This window comes from Perca fluviatilis, chromosome 19 (assembly GCF_010015445.1).
Source record: "Perca fluviatilis chromosome 19, GENO_Pfluv_1.0, whole genome shotgun sequence".
Taxonomy (NCBI): domain Eukaryota; kingdom Metazoa; phylum Chordata; class Actinopteri; order Perciformes; family Percidae; genus Perca; species Perca fluviatilis.
In genome coordinates this window covers 10,586,124-10,609,911 of record NC_053130.1, presented here as the reverse complement: position 1 = coordinate 10,609,911, position 23,788 = coordinate 10,586,124, and the positions used below count along the sequence as shown (strand labels likewise).

Below are 23,788 nucleotides of genomic sequence, written 5' to 3'. Positions count from 1 at the left end.
GAGTTCTACAATGTCCAATAATGATAAACATCATAATGAAAAGTCAAACATTTCAGCTTCTGACACCCAATGTGGCCAAGTTAGCCAATTAGGAAACTCAAGAAAAGATGCTGTCAGGGTGGCTAAAAGAAAGAGGTGGTTCTTATAATGCACAAAACACTATGTTCAAAACTTCCTCTATTAAAGCATATTTTCATTGCCAGGATGACTTTTATTTGGAAATTGTAGCTGTCATTTTGCTACAGTCAATTTGTCACAATTGAACAATTGAATTGTTTGTTACTGCTGACGTTACGACTGAATCAGCCATCAGTCATACAGATTTAATTACTGTTGTTCCTTTTCAAATTGTACTGTAGAACATAATCTGATAGACGTTATCTCCTGGCAATGAGAAACTTTAACCGGAGAAAAAAAAGAAAAAAGAATCACAAATCTTAACTTGCTTTCTGTGACATTTATTTCATGCATCGATGCTTCTGCTGTCGTACGCTCATCGAGCACCACAGCTGAAATGTTGGTGCAAGAATAAATGTCACAGTGTGGAGAGTGTGTGACTGTTGCTGTTGAAGCCTGATGGAGAGTTTATCTATCAGGTCTTGCACTGATTTCTTTACTGACTAGTGGATGTGTCAAACACGACGACAAATAAAGGAATCTTGAATATGTAACGTGTTCGTCAAGGGTGCATGTGTGCAACACAAAACTGTTCATAATCATATTCTAATCAAACTGAAGCCTACTTGAGTGACAGCTCGGTGGTTCCAATTCTTCCCATCACGTCCCATGCATGAATACAGGCAGAAGAGGGAGGGGAGGGAAGGCCATGCAAACAGAACGGATGAAAAAGAAGAAAACAAAAACGAAGCACAAGTAAGAGAGAAGACACTTGATCAGTAGTAAGCGATGAATAAACACATGACAAAATCAATATTCAATAAAGGCTTCAAATAAAAAGAAACATAAAACCTCATTTGTGTTTGTAAAGTGTGTGCAGTATGACCAAAGCATGCACCAAAAGCGCTGTTAACTTTGTCAGCTTTTGTAGCAACATAAAGTGAATCATTAGTGTTTTTGGGTTATCAGTTATTAGTAACTCAAATGACATGTCTCAATGTGACGTGCGGCGCGCTTTAAGATTGCCAAGAACAACTTTGACAGCCGCTCCTTGTTAATGATCTTCCCCTCCCTACTTGGAAACCTTTTGGGGAAAACAGCCATCAAAGTTATTCATGTCAGTCGTTAGGGTCTGTGGCAGCAGCAAGATGTTTCGGCTCCCGGTTTAATAACACGGGCGATTGTTTACCCGCTCTCATTTACCCTTGCCATGGATTGCCTCATAGCAATTTGGAGCAAATTGGAGTCACTGAGTTGTTGCAGAGACACACTGGAAGATGATCCTGGAAGTGGATAGTCATCTTTCATGTTAGTTTACCACCAATGTGTCCATAATCTTACCGTGGCTAAATGTACACTTGAACCTCACATATAAAGTATGAAGCTGTACTGTGAAGTTTAGGGCTAGAACTAACAATCAGTTTCACTGTTGTCGATTCTTTTTTTAATTAATTGATTGCCGTTAAGTCTATTAAATGTCCCAGAGTCCAAGGTGACGCTGACAAAATGCTTGTTTCAGTCCCAAAACAATCAATGTACAATTATTTAAAACTGAGAAAAGCGTCAAATTCTCACATTTGAAAACCTTTGAGAACCGTTGGATGTTCGATAAATGACTTTAATGACTGCAACTTTAATAACTGATAAATAATTTCTCAACTAATCACACATAGTTCGCTGAAGCACGGAAGGGGACGGGATGAGGAGGAGGGAGGGGCGAGCTAGTCTCGTTTTGTTTGAAAATACTTTGAACGTCAACAAGAATAACGTCACCCAGCATCGCTTAGAGCACCTTTAAGAGCCATACTGTTGGACTGGGTGACATGTTATTTCATTACAATTATCACATTTTTATTCTGAACAATGCCGTGGCTGCAATTTCAATTTCTGGGAACCATTGATCATAACATGTATTTTGATCAACATATCAAATCACTGACCCGCACGTGTTTCTTTCAATTAAGAAACATTGCCAGACTTAGAGCTGTTGTTTCTCATTCTGAGCTTGAGATGATCATTCATGGTTTTATATCATCCCTGCTTGATTACTGCAACTCCATTTTCACCTGTCTCAACAAGTTGTCCCCGGACCATCTACAACTGGTCCAGAACTCTGCTGCAAGGCTGTTGACCAGGTCCTCCTGTTTTGTCCTTGTTACCGTGGCTTCCGATCAAGTTCAGGATCCAATTTAAAGTTCTTGTTCTGACTTATAAAGCTCTGCATGGTCAGGCACCTGTTTATATCTTGGACCTGCTCCATCCGTACACTACTAACAGGTCCCTCAGGTCTTCTAACCAGGGATTACTGGTGGTCCTGCGCACTCGCTTAAAAACTAAAGGTGACCGTTCCTTTGAAGCGGTGGCTCCAAACCTGTGGAACGCCCTTCCAGTTGTGTTACGTTCTGCAGTCTCTGTTGATGCTTTTATAAAGCAGCTGACTGCTTTTGAGTCATGTTTGTAACTTTGGGTTTTAGGTTTTAATCTTTTAAATGATTTTCATTGGTCATTCAATTATTTTTTTCCTTGCTTATTTTCTGTTGGATCCTACTGTATGTTTACAAATGCTTATCATGTGAAGCACTTTGTGACTTTGCCTGTAAAAGGTGCTATATCAATTAAACTTTATTATTGTAAACACAAGCTATACAGACAAAAATCCTTTTTTTCTTTTTTCTTGATAAAACTAAAAAGATCAAATAACACCAGCCTCATCTTTTAAATTCACAAGAGCTTGTTGTTTTCCCCCTACTGCTGACCCCTGACCGCTTCTGCCCCGGCCACTTGAACTTGTCAGCGTTTAGGATGCTGAAGCATTGAAAAAAAAAAAAAAAAAAAAAAAGGAAAAAAAAAAAAAAAATTAATTAAAATAAAAAAAAAAAAATTATTATAAATTTTAAAAATATAATATAATAAAATAATTTAAGTTATAAAAAAAAAAAAAAAAAAAAAAAAAATTTTGTTAATTAATACTGCATTTTTCAAGCAATATTATTTTTGGCCCCCCCCCCCCCCCCCGGATAAAAAAACACACACAAAAAAAAACATACACACACAAACACACAATATGCAAAAAAGAGACAGACACAGTAAGCACACACAAACACACAATGATGCATTATTAGAATGAAAACTGGCAAGTACAAGACCCTGAGGCACCATTTAATCAATGTGTGAGTGAACATTTAGACCTGATTCAGAAGCCGTGGTTGCACCCTAAAATATATTTCCAATCAGAGAGATGGATGTTTTGTAAATAGATTTTATCTGCCAACATACAATATTTTAACATGAAAAAAAAAAAAATGTTCTCCCTTATTTAGGTAAGCATGGTTATGTCATACTTGAACAACAAATAAACAACCTGTTTTTCTTTCCCCTTTGTACAAGAAAACACCCTCATACAGTTACATTTAGTAACGTATGAGTAGATAGTGATAGACTTTAAAGTGACCTACTCAAAATGCTTGTTTGGTAACACAACATGCCTTAGTTCACAGTATGATTCAGTCCCTCTGTCAGCTGTTATTAGGTGTTAATGGTTTTTGGCCAGTGACAAAGCAGAGTGCTCAAGAGTGCCAAGGTTTAATAATGGAACGCTTCTTCCCCAATTAAAATGTGCCAATTATTTCAAGATCCTGTGATAGCTCTGCAGCAAACACTCCTTATTTTGGTCCAACATTTATAGATTCACAAACAAGCCTATTGCAGTATTATGTTGCTCATTCCCACCTCGTTTTTTCACTGTCACTATACTAAACAACAACCAGTGAACAGGATCTGATCGCCACTGCCATGTCATTATTAATGTGCCTGTGTGGAAACCTAATAACTTGTTAATCGCATTAGAAAGGATCACCTCTAGTATTTTTAACGCTGTCTCAATTTATTGGCAAAAAGACAATCAGAGCACATGTAAAAAATTTGAAATTTGTTAGCATTACGATACATCTATTTTTATTTTTTTATTGTAATTGTAAAAAGCAGCCATTATTTGATTTTGACCTTATGCAGCCCGTTCATTCTTTTGTTTGGTCCGTTTCTGGCTTTGTCTCTAAAATGCCTGCTATTGCTAGTATAAAGTAAAATGTCATGTTTGACCTTTTTTTCTTAACAAGGCTTAAACAACTAATCAATTATCAAAATTGTTGCTGAAAGTGATATATTCTAATTGCTTGTTATGTCCCACTAACAGTCCAAAACCCGAAAATATTTGGTGTACAACCACCTAAGATAGAGAAAAGCAGCACATCCCCACATCTGAAAAGCTGGAACTAGCAGACGTTTGGCATGAAGGCTCGAAAGATGATGAAAAGGAATAACAGATTATCAAAATAGTTGCTGATTCTGATTCCTTTCGATCGACTAATTGCTTCAGCACAAACACAGAACCACCGCACTCACCTCATCTACATTCTCGAAGGCGTTGATGACATCGTACGGCAGGCAGGACAGCAGGTCGATAACAAACCAGGTCTTCAGGTAGTTCATGCGGATCAGCTTGGGGTCTGAGATGACCTCGCCGGCGGGTCCGACGAACGTGGTGTGGAAGTTCAAAACGATGTCCACCAGGAAGATGACATCCACAATGCTGTCCACCACCAGCCACGTCACATTGTTCTGCTTCGTCTTGAAGGAGACGTTGTAGGGCACCATGATGGCTGTGTAGAAGGTGAGGATGAGGATGACCCAGTCCCATGTGGTCTTGAAGAGGCAGTAGTGCAGGATGATGTGGGGAGGGGTTTTGGGGGTCTCCTGTTTGTATTGAGGTAGGATATCTGAGCCGAGCTGCAGTACCTGACGAAAAACAGCGAGTCAGGAAAACTCAGCAGACAGATGAATGTACATGCACAGCAGAAGGCCAAAAATAATGTAGCTTGGAGTTTAAATTATGGCGGCCTGACTGTAACTATAGCTTACAGGCAAGTCTTAAAAGTTGACCTGATCTAAATGACTTAAAATTTGTCAGTGTCCATAGTTTGTTCCCAAGTATACAGAACTGAGTTTTACTGAATCAAATCAGAACTCAAAAACACATGTGTCCTCCGTACCTCAGCTAAGCGGGAGTGCTTGTGGACATTCTCTCCTTTGTGAACTGTGGGCTGCAGCTGTTGTAAGACTCCTCTACTGCTTGTTAGAGCTCGAGTCAGTCGGGCAAACTTTCCCCAGCCTGAGGATTATAAACACATACAGTACACACAATCTTTAACATGATGTTTTTCAAGATGTTTTTCTGGTACTGTATATTTCCTGGGGCTACAGCATGTTTTCAGAGCTTGAGAGAGTTGTGAAAAGGAAAAGACTCACAGAATCAGGTCTGAAAATACTTTTTTAAAGTATTGAACAATTGCTAAGGACTCCAATCTGTAAAGCTTTGTAAAAAAAAAAAAAAAAAGCATACATTATAAATTGTAACGAAAGGAGAGTGAAAACCTCACAGATGTTAATGGTGCTTGTTTTTTGTTCTTGTTCTTTTTCTTAATAGTTTGATAAAGTAGATGTAAATTAGTAGTATTTATGCATTGTTTAAATGGTCTTTTTATCTTGTTGGACTGTGATTTTGTTTGTGGTGAAGACTTGGGGTAGGACCTGATAAGCTGATGGCTTCTACCTATCCCTTTTTGAAAGGGTCTAGTGCTATGTTTTTGTTGTTAATTTCTTTCTTTTGCTATTCTTTTATACATTTTATATATATATATATATATATATATATATATATATATATATAAAAGGGATAGGTAGAAGCAATCAGCTTATCAGGTCCTACCCCGAGTCTTCACCACAAACAAAATCACAGTCCAACAAGATAAAAAGACCATTACATATATATATATATATATTATATATATATATATATATATATATATATATATATATATATATATATATATATATATATATATATTTATTTAATCATGAGTAATAAAGTTTTCATTCACTCATTCATTTATTCATTGAAGAGGTGATAATATGTCAATGATGTGTTTAAAATTTGTTTCTCCTGCCCCAAAGTGGCTAAAAAGTCTTCTGCTGTAGGTTTACGCTACAGTCCTAAGCTTTTTGGGCTACTGCATTTTTTGGATTCTTTTCCTACAGTCCCCACTCTCTACTCAGACAGCACAAACCCATGCTTGGTATTGTTGCCTGCAGGCCATGTCCCGTGGAAGATAGAGGACTAAAGCTAAAGTCCTCACTGATGCAACAGCCTTCACAGAGGAGCGCTGCCTATTGATGCAGAACTACAATCTCAATTTTATTCTAATTACACATCCTATTTTGGTCACTAGTCGCACTAATGTTGGTTCTAGTTTGACTATCTTCATCTTATTTGACTGGGTGGGTGTTTGCCAGAGCAGATGCACAATGCATTGGATCTGATCATGATCGCTGGTAGACTAATGTTACCTCTGCCTCTCTCACTTGATAATCTCTGAAAAGTTTTAGATCGCGTGTCTCTGCTGCGCAAATTGAAAAACATTTTAAAGGTTTTTTGGGAGCCATTTCAAGTATGAAGTATCTGCATTTTTCCTAATTTTAATCACTCCGGAGTACACTTAACTTTCATTGGCAGCTTCAGAGAGACATCCTTTTAATAGGAGGAAATAAATGAAATTGGTTGACTCTAACCTTTTGAAGAATCGTCTTCAATTGGCTGTTTAAAGGCTGTGATGTCACTAAACGTGCAAAGAAACAGGACCACTTTCTCTTGTTCATTTCGAATGGGAGCAATCTTCACAAAAAACCAAACAGGCGTCCCTGAAAGTATAAAAAGAACAACACACATATATTTAGCTGCATCATCTGCTTATTTTTAGAAGAAATGACAATGAGTGCACATAGAGCAGAAATCTTGATTGCATAGTGTAAACTGTTATGTTCTGGGCTTTCAAAACTTGCTTTTTCTGTAACACCTGCATGCAGAAAGGAAACAAACATCACTACCTTTTTCTGGGGAAGGTTTCTTTTGCTCTGGCTCTCTACCAATTAGCACATTTTTACAGAAGTAGAAATGTTCTGGGCTGCCTTTGAACTCCACTGTATGTTACAGGAGCTCTGAATACATTTGCATGAGAAGAGAGTGGAAAACTTCCCATTTTTCTCTTTTCCTCACATAATATGGTATTGCTACTTACTGTTCTTCTTGTACATCAGTATTTCAAATGAGTTCATCTCATAATTCTCGAATGTTAGTCGCACTTTTTCCGTTGTGTCCTTGTCCGTGAGCTCCCCGTACATAAAGCTGGAAGACACAAAGGGAAACAAAAATTTGAATATTTAATAGGCAGCGGCACATTGGACAAGCGTGCTCGTTCTTGCACTTAAGGGTGTTCCGAGGAAGGCTTGAATGTGTGAATGTCTTAATGTGTTAGTTGCCAAGTATTCCCGGGTTACATTTTGGTACTTTGTTCTGTTCTCCCATTTCTTTGACCACACACCTTTTTACGTCTTATTCATGTTTTCCTCCTAAATTTAACTGTATATTTTCTAAAAACAAAACAATATGCCATTTATCAGGGGTAGACGCCTAAACTGTGCAGACCAGATACTGAGGGCTATTTAGAGATCTCTAGACACCTACACTGCAGAATTAGGCTGTATTAAATATAGAGCAGAAGTACATTAAAACTCATTGAAATGTATCCTGAAAGCATAAAAAAAGATAAATGTAGCCTGATGTCTAATTGGCCGAATGCAAAGTACCTCTCAAAAACAAATGAAACCTGAAGATGGGTCAAGCAACCATGCACACATTTAACCACGCTGCAGAGACATTCATCTCACTTTGCTTGTTACTGCCACCCTCAGTAACAGCTTGTTCCAGCATGATCTAAATATAACTCCCGAGTTTGTTGTGAAATAAAAAAAAAAAGAAGGCTAAATTTAATGAGACTACATCCTGACGCTGCAGAGACTTTTCAGACCAGTGCTTGATGTAATATCACTGAAGAATGTTCCCTTTCTCTTCTTCTCTCTCTCTCTCTCTCTCTCTCTCTCTCTCTCTCTGAGTCGGGAGACATGTGACTTGCTTCAAAGACAAAACGATTCCTCAAGTGACTTTCTTGTCATGCATGAAAAATTCCCACAGGTTTGTCACTGTATGTTTACAGGATCTAGCAAAGGACAAAAAAAAATGCATAATAGAGGACACACAGAACACAGTAAGAGCAGTTGAGATGGAAATAAGATCCTTGATCCACACACATCTGCAGCAAACGAGGCTCAGATATTAGACTTAAACACTCTGGGGAGATGAGCATACATTTTAGGTTTGAGTCATGCTCAAAAACATCAAACATCCCTAACCCTAACCCATCCACACTGTGAATGTTTAATGGCCTCATAATCAGGCTCATGGAGATGTGTTTTGACATAAAAACAGCTAAAAAAGACCAAATGATTAAAGGTATAGAGGTATATTTAAAGAATATAGAGAGAACACTGACACTGTAGCACAGTTCCTAAGTTAGGCTTTGAGCTAAATGATAACATCAGTATCTACAGCTGAGGGTGACACCAATAGTTCTGCAGGTATTTGGTCATGAATCAAAATATTAAACAATTTAAAATGTTGACCTGATGATGCCGCTACATGGAAAGTTAAGGGATCACAAAGTGATAACCATTCATCCTCTGGGGAAAGAGGGAGGCCCATACTCAATCACTGCAGATCTACAGATACATTTGAACCTAAAATAAACAATTGATACAGTAAACTACGCTTAAATAATAAATGTATTTATTTTACTTTTTACATGGTTACAACCAGCTTTTAGTCAAATCTGTTACAGTGTACTGTAAATATTGACAGACATCTCTTATCAGCTTTCCAAATGCCCTTTTTGGAGTATTATTTGCATTCTAGTCCTTAAAGAGGTTTTATGATGATTTTGTTTTCGATTTGTTACTTAATTTTTTTTGTTTACTACTAACCAAGCTAGCCTAGCTGTATGGGGCTAATGTGTTGTTATATAATTAAATAATTAAATCTCACTGTTACGGTACTTACAATATATTTACTCTTGTGTACTATGTATACTGTATTTTTATTGATTACTGTGTTGTGCTTTCAGCGAAAACCTAATGTTGACCTTTCACTGGCAGTACTAATTCATTAGGTCTGGCTCTTATTTGAGAAATATCATTGTTTTCCAATTATAATCACTGTCAATGAATGTGTTGTCCAGTACTGTTTTCATTTTCACTGTTGCTTCCAGTAAATACAACAAAGGCTTGTTTGCTCACTGCATAGCTAATTGTCATTGTTGGGAATATTTAACCATACATAGGATAACACCAACTGCATATAAACTATTCACATGTAGACAAAAAGAGACAATAGATAGACAATAGAGTTTTCTCGAATTGGATCTCGAATACAGTCAGAAGATTTTAGTTCTGTTATCCTTCCTGTTAGATAGACAAGACTTCATTTCAATCTAGCATCCTAAAAATAAACCTAAATCAAATCAAATTGTCACACACGCTGTTCAATATTTGTATTGGCAAGTGTTCTAAAGCTTATGCTTAAGGACCTGAGGGTCTAAATCAGTAATAGCCGCAGTTCTGGCTGTGACAAACGCCTTCTCCCACAACACAAGAAATGTCCCACGGTTTTCAAATCTGGCAGCACCAACTGTTTCCATGTGATCCCATTAATATAGTGCTTACTGGCTTGCTTATTACTGGCACAATAAACACAGGTCCAGAAACTAGTCAATAACATATGTATACAAATCATTTTATGAGTTCATTTTATTCTTTTATGTTCACTTAAAGGACCCCAGGTACACAGTTTCACGGTTGCAGTCAGCGATGTGGACGCAGTTTCAGTTGATACTATTACAGATTTGTGTCTTAGTTATGTGGTTTCTACCCTTGCAAGAAATTTAAAAACAACAACATATTCTTAAAGCTGCAGTGCATAGTTTCTGTCTCCTCCATGAGGAATTCTAAGTAATGACAAAAACACTGTTGGCGCGCCCACATGATACAAGCCTTAAGGCCGTTTTATGGTCCTGCAGAGCTTTCGCCGTAGCCTACATAAGTGGCCTGGTGTTTATACTTGTGCGCTGGTGTGTGCGTCGAGCCGGCATGTGTGTGTTTGGGGGGAGTGTGTGGTAGAGGGAGAAGTGAGAGAGTGACGGCGATTAGCTTCGGTGCGAGTACCGACTCTAGAGTCATAGTGAGAAAAAACAAAGTGTCTCCCCTGTGCTTTCTGACCAAGGTGAGACATCTTTAGCAGGAAAAGTTAACCCTCTCCTTGATTTCATGTTGTTTAAGGGGAAGGAGAACCAGGAAATGATTCTGGGGAAATGGAACGCTACCAAGCCACGGCTGAGCGACTTGCGTCGCTGCGACGTGCATTTACATTTTTCGAGAGTTGCACGTCAGGTTACGGCGTAGGGTCCGGCATAGACGCGGAGGGGTCTGCGGGGGTATGCCCTCAATTCTACGTACAACCATAAAAAGGCCTTTATATGACTGCACACACGCCCCCACCAATCCCCTTCGCAGTTGCTAGTAGCCAAGGAGGACACGGAGGATTAAAAAACCGTGACGGACTTTTCAGAAGAGGTATTTAACTTCACTCAAGTTTCTGCGCGTGAAAGTCACTGGACAACACAATCTTCTGAACATAGCCATACTGAGAAATACAGAGAGAGTTTTGTGGAGCTGATAGTCTTGATTAGCTTTGTAGCAACTCAGTTGGCAATGGCTTGAATGTAACGGACGTTCATTAATATCAAAAAGTTACATACTAAAGCTTTAACTGTCTTAAATTATGGGAACATCTGTTGAGATGCTTTGCTGAAGGGATTTGGAAGATTTAGTTGATCCAGGATCTCCTCACAGTTGGATCTAGTATAAAGAAAGACCCCTGAAACTAGAAACCTGAGCTCCTCATATTGACCATGAGCACAGCAACCCTATGGAGGAACATCGTCTGTATCCACCTAATTGTTTTTGAAGCTTGAAATGATAGCATGTTAGCATTTAAACACACTAAACTAAGATGATAAACATGCTTCACATTATTTCTTCTAAACATCAGCATTTTAGCACTAACATTGTGAGCATGCTGATGTTAGCGTTCAGCTCAAAGGACCGCAGTGCCTAAACAGAGCCTCACAGAGCTGCTACTGTAGACTCCTTTAACCACAACAGACTGATTCAAGGACCGCATTGCTTCAGCCGGTGCAAATCTCACTATTTGATTTGAAAATAATAGTTAAAATCTTTCTGCTGTACTGCTGATGCATTAACTCTCCCTTTCATCCTGCTAATGAATAAGGAATTATGCAAAATAATCTGAAAACACTACACACATGTTGAGTATTTGCGGTTTCTCTTTCTCTTAAAAATAAGTCCAAATGTTCCAAACCACAAACATGAGCATGAACACGCCACACTGTATACACCTGCAACCGATTACATTATCCTCCTCAAATAAGCCTCTCCAATTACCTCAAAATAAGGATGCTCTGCCTGGTGGTAGGTCTAAATACAAATAAACAGTTACAGTACATAGAATATAATATGGCTTCTACAGTGGCATAAAATAAACTAATTGTATTTTCAGATAAAGTAATGTCAAACCACTACAAAACGTCCATGACTATATGATGCAGGGATCTAAGTGAGAGCTCCACACAACTTTTTACTCCAGGCACATTTAAAAAAAGGAAGTCATCCTTTCTCACAGTAGTATAACTGCAGCAACAGCATGATTATTTTAGCTTTGCCAGCCGAGATGAAGCTCATCCAAATTAACAAGAAAACTGTTAGCCCTCACAAGTTCTTGCATTGTCACTTCATCTTGTACTGTATCTGTAAAAGATAATCTGTAAAATAATTCAAATAATTCAAATTATTCCACAATAATAAGTAATTATCTTATCTTAAAATTAGTTTGGTATCTGGATGAGGTAAAACCTCAAATGCTGTGTTTGATATGTTCTCTCATTATGTTTCTGTAATCGATAAACACATATGTGAATATAAATTTTACCCCTTTAGCATTTGAAAACTGTAATATGCTAAGACACACAGATCCTCTTGCCTACCTGCAGGTGCTGCTTTTCTGCATCACCTCTGCTCTGTGGTAGCCCGACAACTTGCAGAAACCATCATTGCTGTAGACGATGGGCCAGTCTACTATCTGAGCGTTTCCCAGGACAAAGTTGGTATCTGATGGAAAGTAAACAGGGAAGATGGTTGCAGTATTTCCTAAAAAAACAACAATATAAAAAAACAACTACTTAAACTAGTATACTACTATAGCTTGGGTTGAGAAAAGGTTGAGGCTTATTATATATCAAAGTCAAGGATTTGTTGGAGCTGCAACTGAAAAAGAAATCACAAAAAAGTTATTCAAAGAGTGACAGGACACACAACTACAAAGCAAATGTTAGGGCAAAAGTAGATTTGAAATTCAATTTTTAAGTGTCTTACCCTGGAACATTTTATTGTAAAGCCTACAATTGTTTAGACTACTTCATAGATTCTCAACACAAATTGTTGATATGATGGAGGTAATCTCCTCACCATGGACACAAAAGTATGATTTAACGTCCCTTCATGCTGTATATGTCTATTTAAAATGTTTTTTGAAACAGATGTCTTGTTAAAAAATTTGCTTTGTCTCGTAAGGCTCTCCCCAAAGACTTAGCAACCCAGCCTTCAGGAGCTAGCACACTTTAAAGATTTTCATTAGTGTCCATAATGGTCTACGGCCCATTACACACAAATAGGCCAAACACAAATTCTTGCTTATGTAGAAAACATCCAAATATCTGCTTACTTTACTTCTTATTAGTAGTTAGTTGCTCGTTAGCAGTACTTTTCACAAGAACAGCTTGTGCTGTATTTTTTTGTGTTTCTTATATAGAGTGTACAGGCTTAGTTAGCTGTTTTAGAGGTGTTTGGGGGATGGAGGGAGGGGAGGAGGGGGGGGGGGGCTGGGGAGAGACAGTGTTTTTCATTAAATGGTCCAATTTCTAGCTAGTGATTATTATGAGGATGTATTCCTTATTGACACGTACACTCTACTAATATTAATATCTGCTGTCATCGATTAAATGTCATGGCAAACAGAGTCATTCTCATGTGGCATTGTTTGCATATTCAAATGTTAGCAAAGCCTCCAAGCAAAACTTATTAATGGACAAAATGCTGATAAATCTAAGTAATCATTGAGTTGCATGTACATTTGTAATGTCCTATTTAGATTCAGTCCTAAATTAAAAAGCGTTTTTATAATTAACAGTCACATACTGTTACTCAGTGTCATTACTTAAACTCCAAATGGTCCTCATGTCACAATACATAAAATTAATAGATAACGCAGGTGTTTTTCATTTTAACAGCCGGCTTTTTGAAATAAGGATGATTGTAACAAGCATGCAAATGATTGTGCTGCGTAGTAATTGCCATGGAACAAAGGCTTTAGACAAATGGCTACAAAAAGAATATTTGTTTCAAATGTGCACAAACTTTAAAAGCATAGATATTTAAAAATGCTTAAGAGTAAAAAGAAAAAAAAATCCCAAATCCATCCACATACTTTTGGCAAAATGCAAAAAAGTAGCAGATGTAATGGTTTTAAATGGGACAGGAGAAATGATGATAACTGGGGTTAAACCCTCAACAAATTAAAATCTCTCTGTATGGCAGATCTCAAAGCAAACCACTCTGCTACAGTATGCACACAGACTACAACAACGTGACAATAGCAGTGAAAGAGCAGGAGAAGAAATAAAAAACACCTGGCACAAAATAAATTTATACCACATATGAACACACCCACACAAAAGATTCTTGATCAAGTCAAAATAAAACACCTTGAAATGACAACTAAAAGGCATGAGAACACTGACAAAATATGATGCACGAGATGTTCCATGCCAACGTGTTATTTTACAATGATCAGATGAACGGTAATCTTGCGAATAAAGAAAGTCCAAAGCTTCATCATTGTTATTAGCCCTGGATTTGCTGTGTTGCAGCAAATTTTCACAAATATTTTTTAATAATCTCAACATGTCTAATTTGTTTAGTGCTTTGTAAATAAACAGCATTTGGTATAGAACATTTAGTGGTACATTAAAAAGAGATACTGTAAAGAAAACAAGCAGCACACCAAACTAAACTGTATAGTACCTGTCTGTCTATGTGACAGTGTCCAAACTGAAATGTTTGAAAAGGAAAAAAGGGTAACAGATTACAGTGAGAAACATCTGTTGAACCTGAATGGAGGCTATAGGCTAAAAACAATGCAGCTAATTTGTAAAGAAACTATTACATTTAAGTTATACAGAAATGTGTTACTGTTGACTCATGCTAATTAAAGCTGCATTCATCAATTTTTGGCCACTAAAGGAACAGATAAACTCAGAAACAAGCTAAAAGACACACATCTGGCTTTAACTGTTGTGGATAACATATTAGCATACAGTTTACTTACACATGCAGCAGACTTATAGCCACTTAGCATTCATTTGGAGTCGTGTTTCTGGCCATCATATGCATTTATGTCAGCTGTTCACTCTACTTTTAGCTTTCTATTAGTCTCTATCAACTTCTGAGAGAAATATGTGGCTCTTTAGCTGCTGATATATTCAACTTTCTTCAGCTAACATTAGTCGCTTGGTGCTAGGCAAGTCAAAAATATTGAGCTAAACTAAGATAAAAATCACCATAGATCTACAAAGTTAAAAGTAAAGAAAATGTAGTCATTCGATTAAATGTAAATATAAATTATGTGAATTATTGCAGCTTGTTTGGCTGTCCGGCCCACAACTTAACTGTTTTGGTTCACTCTCACCACTCAGCGTTGTTTTTGGCAGCAGGCAGCTGTTTACCGTGAAAAGGCTATAATCCCTGTACACTACCTGCTCAGCAGACACGGTTAGTGACCAGCTGGTGAACATAGTGAAGCATTTATCAGCTAAAGAGATATATATTCCCTTCAGAAGTTGTTAGATATCAAAAACAGAGGCATTGGCTTTTTCAAATATGCAGCAGAACCACAGAGGCCAATAGTACACAACGAAAACCAGTTCCAATTCACCAGCAACATTAACTGTGCCTACCTGCCTACATTTTCTTTGCTGCTCCTCACCTCAAAATATTTCAATATGCAAATAAACTTTACAGTATAGCTATGTAGAATAAAACTAGACCCAACAATACATTTATTGAGGATTTCAGGGGGTACTGTACGTGTCAATTAAGTGGTCCAAGAACCCCTTATATTGCATCATTGGCTATTATTGGTCTATGTTATTGTCCATGTTTTCTTACTGGCATTAATTAACGACACTCAAATGGAACGGATTCATCATTAATGTTATTAGTTGCACCCATAGACAGTATATGGTTGCACCTGTGCATTTCCTGTTATGACAGGTTTAAATGTAGAGAAGAATGTTATGTAAAAACAGACTTCTGTATGTTATTCCTTGTATTTTAAGTTAAATTTAGAAATGAAATAGAGACAAAAAAGTACACTCTAATCTTGAACATTGAAAGTTACGTAAAAAATAAATATCTCATTGTTTGTGAACGCCCACCCACCACTGTGTCTCTCACATAATGTCATAAAACATTTTCATGTTGATACGTGCTACATGGGGCAGACTGACAGCGAGGCCCAAGGAGTGCATACACCGACACACAAGTTGGTTTGGCATACCTCTGGGGGAGCTGACCATAAATTATAGGAAAAAAAAAACTAATGTTAACCAAACCATTTCTCCATTTTAAAAAATGAAGTCATTATAATTCATCATTAGCTGGTGTGTATGCAATATTGTCTTCAAATGTGGTTTGTTACAGAAACACAATAATGCTGGTTCTGTTTTACAGCTAGCTGTCCAGTGTCATAACTCTCCAGTCTGTCCTGTCACTTCCTATTGGATCTAAGAAAGGCCAAAGGATTTTCTGACACCCAAATGTCCAAAATACTGTAAGACCTACGTGAGAGTTTGGTAAGTTTCAGCTTATAAATATGGTAAACTGTCCTCACATCTGTACAGCATAGCTGGCACTAATTGGTTTAGTGAATCCCATTTGTGTCAGTAACAAAAGTTATAGACTTTGCCCAGTTTGAGGTTGGCCTCCTGTTCAACACTTATTCAGATACTGTTGGTTAATATTATTAGCCATTAAATGCTCTTTAAGGGCTAAGACATTAGCAACAAAAGCCTAATAGTTTTGTTTCAAAACTAATCTGTAGCTTAGAGGAGAATCGTCCTGATGTTCACCAGAGACCATGCTGCGCTGACTGAATTCTACATGTCTTTAAAAATCCATTAGTATATTTACACTTCGTATTCCTGCGTTCGCATTAAGCCTGTAGAAAGTATCCAAACAAGATATTTCTGGTCAATATCATTTTTCAATTAAGACTTTCAGAAGCCTTATGACATCAGTAGGCTATTGAATAATAGTAACCTGCTGTCTTTTTCGCTCTCCATGCACTCCTACAGGGTCTGGCAACAGGAGCTCTGTCAGAAAATGAATTCACTCATTCTGAAATTTATTACTAACATCAATTGACGTTTTTAACACCTTTTTTTTTGCTACGTCGCTCAATGAAAAGCCAAACTTTTTAATGCACATGGAGGTGAGGACTCTATCACTAATTAGCCCCCTTTGTTTTTTTTACGTCGTTAATTACCTAGCTATAGTTGATTGGTTTGATTAGACAGGCTGATGGTAAATGAATGTGCTCATGTTCTAAATACAGCTTTAGTTTTAATGTTTCAATCCTTTAGTTCCATGTACAATATTAAATCCTCACCCTTACCGTTCGACCGTCTGACAATATTCTCCAAAAAAGTATTCTGTGGGGCCACAAGTCCCCTCCGACCCCCCGCCATCCTGCCTCTTCACTCAGTCGTCTGCAGGTGAATCTCTACTCCTCGATCTTCCGTTTGTCTTCATGGTCTCTCCGGCTCTGAGAAGCTGCTTGGATGTCTTAGTAGGAGCTGTTTGTCTGGTGTGCTCATCGGCTACCTCCTCAGCACGGTGCGGCGGCGCCTCCTAACGCACCTTATCATCCAGGAGACAAAAAAACGCATGGGCGCACCGCACAGGAGGGGCCGGGGCTCTGCTCCTCCGCATGTGCCACTAACACGACCTGGAGCTCCACCTGCTGGATCAAATAATGTGTAAACTGACAATTCAGTGATGTGGTTCCTGCCTATGTACTTCCCTCAATAAAGTCACTGTACATAAGTAAAATTCTGAGGTAGCCTACTTTTACTTTAGCAATTCCATAGGCTACTTTATACTTCTACTCCACTACTTTTATTTAAAAAGAATAAATTAAAAAAATTAAAGAAAAGAAAAATATATATATATACATATAGGTACTATACTTTACAGGTTAATAATTACATTCGTTTGTAAAAACACATATAAGCTTATAAAATGCAGTGTTAAACATTTTTTAGCCATTTTCTGTCATTCAAGAGTATTCTTTTCTGTTACCTTTTGATACTTTAAGTACATTTTGCTGATAATATTTCTGTATATTTACTTGAGTACGATCTTGAATGCTGAAGAGAAAGGTTAGGATGGTTTAGGACTGCTTGTCAACAAGATCATCCCCTTTATAGTGCTATACTGTATGTATTACGCTGATGAAATAAAAAATCTTCTGTTTTTAAGAATTCAAGCTGGTTTAATATTTAGCAGAGTGAATATGTTAAACCAAACAGTAGGAAAAACAGCAGGCTACAGGGAACAGGGAAAGCTTCCTGCAGTCGACCCAAGAGGATTGTTATTTTTTTAATGTATTAATCACTTACAGTCAGGTTTTTGAAATGGTTGTCCCAAAGTAGCAGCAATACTGAGACGTGTATTTTTTACCTTTTGATTCATGCAGTAGAATTAACTCTTTCAAAGACTGCATTTTCCCCCTGCATTTCCCCACCTGTTCAATTATTTTGGGCCCTGCAGTTCCCATACTAAGACAGACCTCAAATAATTCTTCCAGTAACAACACTTCCATTATAATCAAACAAATACACACAAAAAAGACTAGGAAAAAACAATAGTAAAAAGGTTTCTCACGCCTATGGTTTCTCTGCTTAAAAAGAAGATATCACGGTTTTATGCCTAACCAATTAAAAAGGTAACAAATAATACCTGAGCCATGCTGTTTGTCCACTTAGTAGAGCACACATCAGTTCTGGCTAGCAAGGGAAAGTAAAGTGTTACCAATAAAATACCAAATAGCCCCATGTTAGTGGCTGTATTTAATGGCTGAGGATTGCTGAGTCAGTGTTTGCTCTTTGTTTTATGGTGCACACACCTTCTAGCTTTCTAGCCCTACAAGGTCATAAAAAAGGTGCAAAAGACTACCTGCTGCTTTAATTGACTAAGCAGTCTATGCCACTGACTATGCACCAAGCCACTTTTTCTCTGCTGCCTAAGCCCAGTAAGGATCATTCTGAAATGACTCATTTCCACCCTATAAGTATGTTAAACAATGACTCATCATCAACTTTTTATTCCAGACTCAAGGTCCATTCAAAAGACACAGACATGACATACAACATACCTTAAAAAAATAGAAACATATACAAAGAAATAAAAACCAGAAGAAACAACAGTACTACATTTCTATAAAAGACTGACTATAAGCTATTTACTAAAGTCCTTGCTATGCGCATGGAGACTGCCCTTTCTTCATTGATACATATTGATCAAGTAGGGTTTATTAAAGGTGGACTTGCGTCCAACAATATGAAGAGACTCCTCCATGTAATGGCGATGGCAGACACTCTACAGCATCCAGCCATTGGCATATCACTGGATGCTGAGAAAGCCTTTGATTGATTGGTAGAATGGCAATACCTGTTTTATGTTTTGTCAACAAAAAAAATTGTTATTAGCAGGGTGAAGGCCCTCTATAAAAACCCTATTGCTTCAATTAAAACTAATGACATTATATCTGAACCTTTTCAACTCCTAAGATCTACCCAGCAGGGTTGTCCCGCCTCCCCATCCCTCTTCATTTTGGCCCCAGAACCTCTAGCATGTGCAATCAGCGCAGAGAGGAAAATCTCTGGCATCAAAATTGGGGGTTGTGACTTTAAGGCCAATTTATTTGCCAGTGATTTGTGATTAACAGTATCTCAACCACAACAATCAATTACACAAGTGATGAAATTCTTTGAAATTTTGAAAGTTTTCAGGATATAAGGTGAATTTCAATAAGAGTGAAGCCATCCCACTAAACCACTTGACCTATCCGTCACATCTTGGTTCTGTTCCCATTCAGTGAAAACCACAAGGTATGAGATGTCTTGGAATTAACACTAAGACTCCCATAGATGAGATTTTTGATTTAATTGGTCCTCCCCTTCTTAAGACAATTAGGGAGGATATCAATAGATGGACAGTCCTACCCATTTCATTATGGGGCAGAACAGAAGTGATTAAAATTAATATTTTAGCTAGACTGTTATTTCTTATATCAGCGATACCTCTCAAATTCCCTCCTTACTGGTTCAAAGAAATTAATAAGTTAATCACAGATTTCCTGTGGAGGAATAAGAAACCAAGAATCAGCTACAAAAGATTAACCAGACCTAGGAAAAGTGCAGGACTGGGAGTTCCAGATGTTTTTTCCTATTACCTTGCTTATAATGTTAGTTTTCTTTTATGTGGGCTTATACATGCAAGACCGAATTAGGTAGTTGGAAATGGATTGAGGAAAACGTTTTATCTGAACAAACCAAGTCCATCTCATTATGTGCTTTATGGTTTTACCCTAAAACCAACTTGAAAATAGTCAACCTTCTAATCAAATTGTCTTGCGAGGTAGTTACATTGCTACAGAAGCGTTAACTTTTCAAAGGGGCATCCCTACCATCATGCCAAATGGGACAGATAGTAAAGGATGGTGAAATGGTACCATTTAATGAGTTAAAAATCTGCTATGATTTAAGAGATGTCGACATTTTTGCATATTTACAACCCCAATCCTGGGATTACTTATTTCAAAAGAAACCTACATAGGGTGTGACAATGATCTGGACAAAAATCTGAGGGAGATTGCCACAGGGAGGAGAACAGTTTCAAAGCTATATACATTATTGTCCACTGCATCCTTTGACAGATTATCCTCCAACATACATCAATGGGAGAGGGACTTGAGCATATCTCTGACTAATGCAAAGTGGGAAATGGTTACTAGAAACACAACAGCTTTATCTAAATGTGTGAAATACAAAATTCTAAAAGTAGCCTACTACACAGAGCGTATATAACCCCAAGCAGACTTAACAAAATGGACAACTCCCTCTCACATCTATGTTGGCATGGTTGCAGTGAGACAGGGACACTGATACACCTCATGCGACAGTGCCCCGCAGTGAAGATTTTTTGGAAAGAAATAATATCTAGATTGTCTTCCATTCTAATTGTAAAAATACCACACTGCCCACTCCTCTGCCTTCTAGAAAGTAAGGTAGATAATATACAGTCAACACGTATTCAATGCATCATCGCTTTGGCCTTTTTGTCTGTTAAGTGAATTATGATGATGAACTATAAAACTCATAAACCCAATTGCTTTAACACAGACAATTGGTTAAAAGACTTTCTAGACTTGCTGTCAATGGAACAGGCTGCATTAGCCCTCTATGAATTTGACCGAGGAGATGACCCTGGATCTTTAGAAGGCTATACTTGGAAAAACTGGACATATAAATGAATTTACTAATGGTTCTGCAGCAGCAGTACATTGTATTGTAATGTTTGATGAGTTTGTGGTCTTGTGTTGTATGTGTATGTGGTTTGTGACTATGTCAGAAAAGAAAAACAAATAAAAGTCTAAATAACAAAAAAAAATAAGATTACCTGCTGGCTTATAGTTATGTATTAGTGTTAGAATCAAAAAGGGTTATGAAATAGCAATAACTGTTATCAGTCAAGTCATAGAGCCAGTATCGTGCACGTGAACATTGATTGCAGCTGTAAACTGAGGTTTAATTGAGGGTCAAATTCCTGCACAATGATCTAATAGCCACTGACTAACATGTATTAAAATATCAGCAGAAGCAAATTATTAAGATTCAAGAGAATCACAGTGCTCTCCATACAAAGGATTTACATTTTATGAGAATCTATTAATGAAGTGAGAGCATCTTCATAAACCTTGAAATTGTATTCCTTCCTGGTTTTTCTAACTTCAAAAGGTTCAAAAGGAATTGAACACTCTAATTACAGCTACACGTGGGCTTCATGACAGTCACAACCCTTTAATACATTAAATGTAAAACAGCAGAATGCATATTACAGTAAAATTAACCTTTCATAAAATGACAATTTTGCCCCAACCTCTCCTGACTACTAATATAATTCTGTCAACATTTTCCTCATGGAACACACTTCAGCAGTTCATCTAGTTTTTATAACTGGTGGGATACCTGGTTTTCTCAACTTGAAAGCGTATTTTGTTAATGCGAGCGAAAGTAAGGTCCCACAGATCAGGTGTAGAATGTTAAACAGATTTCATCCAATGAGCTGTATTTAAACTTTTCACTGTAGCTTTTCAGTTGACATACAGACTCCTGCACCTATAAATACACATAAAGAAACCAAACTTTCTTTCACACAAACATGTGATATTGTCACATTATGACGATAGTATTTGCATGTCATTTCTCTGCTCACATTAACTTGACCACGTCTTAGTGATTTTCAGATGACTCAAGTGATCTGTGATGTGCTTGTGTTCAGGAAAATTGGCGAATTTGGCGTCCTTGATCTTCAGCCAGTTCTGGGCTCTGCGCTTTGCGGCGTGGCAGTACTCCTGCTCCGGAGTCATGTATGGCCGGCTGATCCAGTATTCGTTCTCAGCCTCACGATCCAGATGCTTCAGCGTATTGCGTGTCATCTGCCATGTAATCTGTCGTGGGCGGCGATACTTTCCGATCCACTGCTTCCCAGGAATGCCTTTCCGCAGCAGGGTGAGGGTGAGGAACATGGTGGCAAATTATTTCTGAAAAGGCAAACCCATTAAAAAGAATATCAGTGATCGATATGACAGAAAAAGGTGTTCTACACAGGTATGACATACTAGTCATATACCCATATCATAACAGTACAGCATCGTTCAGTTTTGTAGACCTCATTTACAGAAGACATTTTGACTTCTGCATCAATCAGCAGCTATGTAACAAAGATCACATGATGTGACGTATGAGAAAAAAATTCCGTTGGCCCAAAGTTGCTTAAAAAACAATTATTGCAGACCTAAAAAATAGTTAAAAAAAAAATATATATATATATAATCTGTGGCATTGCTAAATTCAATTGTAACACAATAGAAAACACCTGTAGATATAAAAATAATGCTAACAAAGTTAAGTTTGATCTGAGTGGTCTAATGAGCAAACATCGAGTTTTTAAATCGTTTTTCACAGCAGACATTATGACTTGTCATAGCAGAAGCACAGAAGTAAATTGTAGTTTCCTTCACTGATATACAGCCTGCATAGATTTATATTAGGCAGTAATATTTACATGTTAAAAAGTGTGTATTTTAAAGAAATATTTAAAAGGTACAATGGATACTGTTTCTGTTTCAAACTGTTATCATTACATCTTCTACTCTCCCAGAAACGCTTTGTTTACCTCCGTGAAGTCAACATATGAGCCCAAAATTACAGCTCGTGTTTGTGTGCAGAAGGCTAAATAACAATGTGAGCTAGCAGGCTAGCTAGCTTAACCGTAGGCTAAAGTTACAAACCAAGGGCAACTTAAAAAAGGTACCATTTAATACTAATAACAGATATACATTTGTAATACGCGTATTTTGTTCGTTACTTCACCTTGTAACTATGATAAATGCAGTTCACTTTACGACGACAAGATGCAAAAAAGCCCCAAATCAGACGAAAATCACCGAAGAAATGAGCCACGGTTGGTTGGGGGTCATTGATCGAACATCCGGGTCATCTATCTATGGTGAAAGAGAAGGCTCAAACATGTTCAAAACGAAGACTTTTAGCGATTCTTTGCCACTATTTAAAAGTGCTACATTGTGTATAATTGTTATATTATTACAAGGAGGGCATATTGCGGTACTTTGAGCTCTTTGAACATAGTAGCAGAGAAGGTTTAGAATTATGAATATCTATGTTCCAGTAGTAAAAATGAAACATCTAAAATAAAACAATAACAAATACGAATAAATAAGAAAATAAGAAGTACATACATTGTAAATACTGAAAACAAACAATATGATAAACAAAAATGGTCTTCAATATAAATTAAAGGTTACTAGTCCTACATTCAAGTTATATTAATGTGTACAATGTTACACCTCTTAGCAGTTATTTTGGACACTTCAGGGATTTACAATACAACCGAAATGTATTACAAAAAGCATTAAAAAAATACTTACAGCATATTTACAAGCAATAGGCCTTTAACCATAAAAAATAAATTATTGTAATTATTGAATTCATGTTGTATTTAAATGTTTCCATTTAAATAAACTGTAAATGTCTTTTGTTTGCTGGATGATCATCTGCTTGGTGAGAAAAGAGAGTATATTAGATAATACATCCATGAGCCAAACTGAGTTGTTGGATGGAGTGTGTTTGCTTTTCTGGCTCAATCTGAGTGAATTTAACCTGTCCTAATGCCC

The 23,788-nt window shown here is 37.3% G+C and overlaps 2 protein-coding genes across 6 annotated transcripts in view; both read right to left on the bottom strand.

Moving 5' to 3' along the window:
* Window positions 1–17,127, bottom strand: part of kcnh1a (potassium voltage-gated channel, subfamily H (eag-related), member 1a) — a 40,136-nt gene extending 23,009 nt beyond the window's left edge. Inside the window, exons 1-8 of one of the 5 annotated variants that reach the window (XM_039783908.1) lie at window positions 16,925–17,127; window positions 14,275–14,301; window positions 12,180–12,303; window positions 7,248–7,354; window positions 6,742–6,870; window positions 5,166–5,284; window positions 4,519–4,911; window positions 744–770 (exon numbers count right to left, since the gene is read on the bottom strand). In XM_039783908.1, coding sequence (XP_039639842.1) covers window positions 744–770; window positions 4,519–4,911; window positions 5,166–5,284; window positions 6,742–6,870; window positions 7,248–7,354; window positions 12,180–12,303; window positions 14,275–14,301; window positions 16,925–16,997 — 999 coding nt within the window. In that variant the 5' untranslated portion in view covers window positions 16,998–17,127. The remainder of the gene's footprint in view (window positions 1–743; window positions 771–4,518; window positions 4,912–5,165; window positions 5,285–6,741; window positions 6,871–7,247; window positions 7,355–12,179; window positions 12,304–14,274; window positions 14,302–16,924) is intronic. The other 4 variants (XM_039783909.1, XM_039783911.1, XM_039783910.1 and 1 more) reach the window with 4 other exon arrangements.
* Window positions 17,128–18,618: 1,491 nt separating this feature from the next.
* Window positions 18,619–23,115, bottom strand: mrpl57 (mitochondrial ribosomal protein L57). The gene is made up of 2 exons (XM_039783498.1): window positions 22,968–23,115; window positions 18,619–22,135 (listed from the first exon to the last, which is right to left on the bottom strand). The coding sequence occupies exon 2, from the start codon at window positions 22,118–22,120 to the stop codon at window positions 21,809–21,811; it is 312 nt and encodes a 103-aa protein (XP_039639432.1). The 5' UTR covers window positions 22,121–22,135; window positions 22,968–23,115; the 3' UTR covers window positions 18,619–21,808.
* Window positions 23,116–23,788: the final 673 nt, after the last annotated feature.

Excerpts from the sequence above, each read along its gene's own strand:
- mrpl57 (XM_039783498.1), bottom strand. The coding sequence starts at position 22,120 with ATGTTCCTCACCCTCACCCTGCTGCGGAAAGGCATTCCTGGGAAGCAG.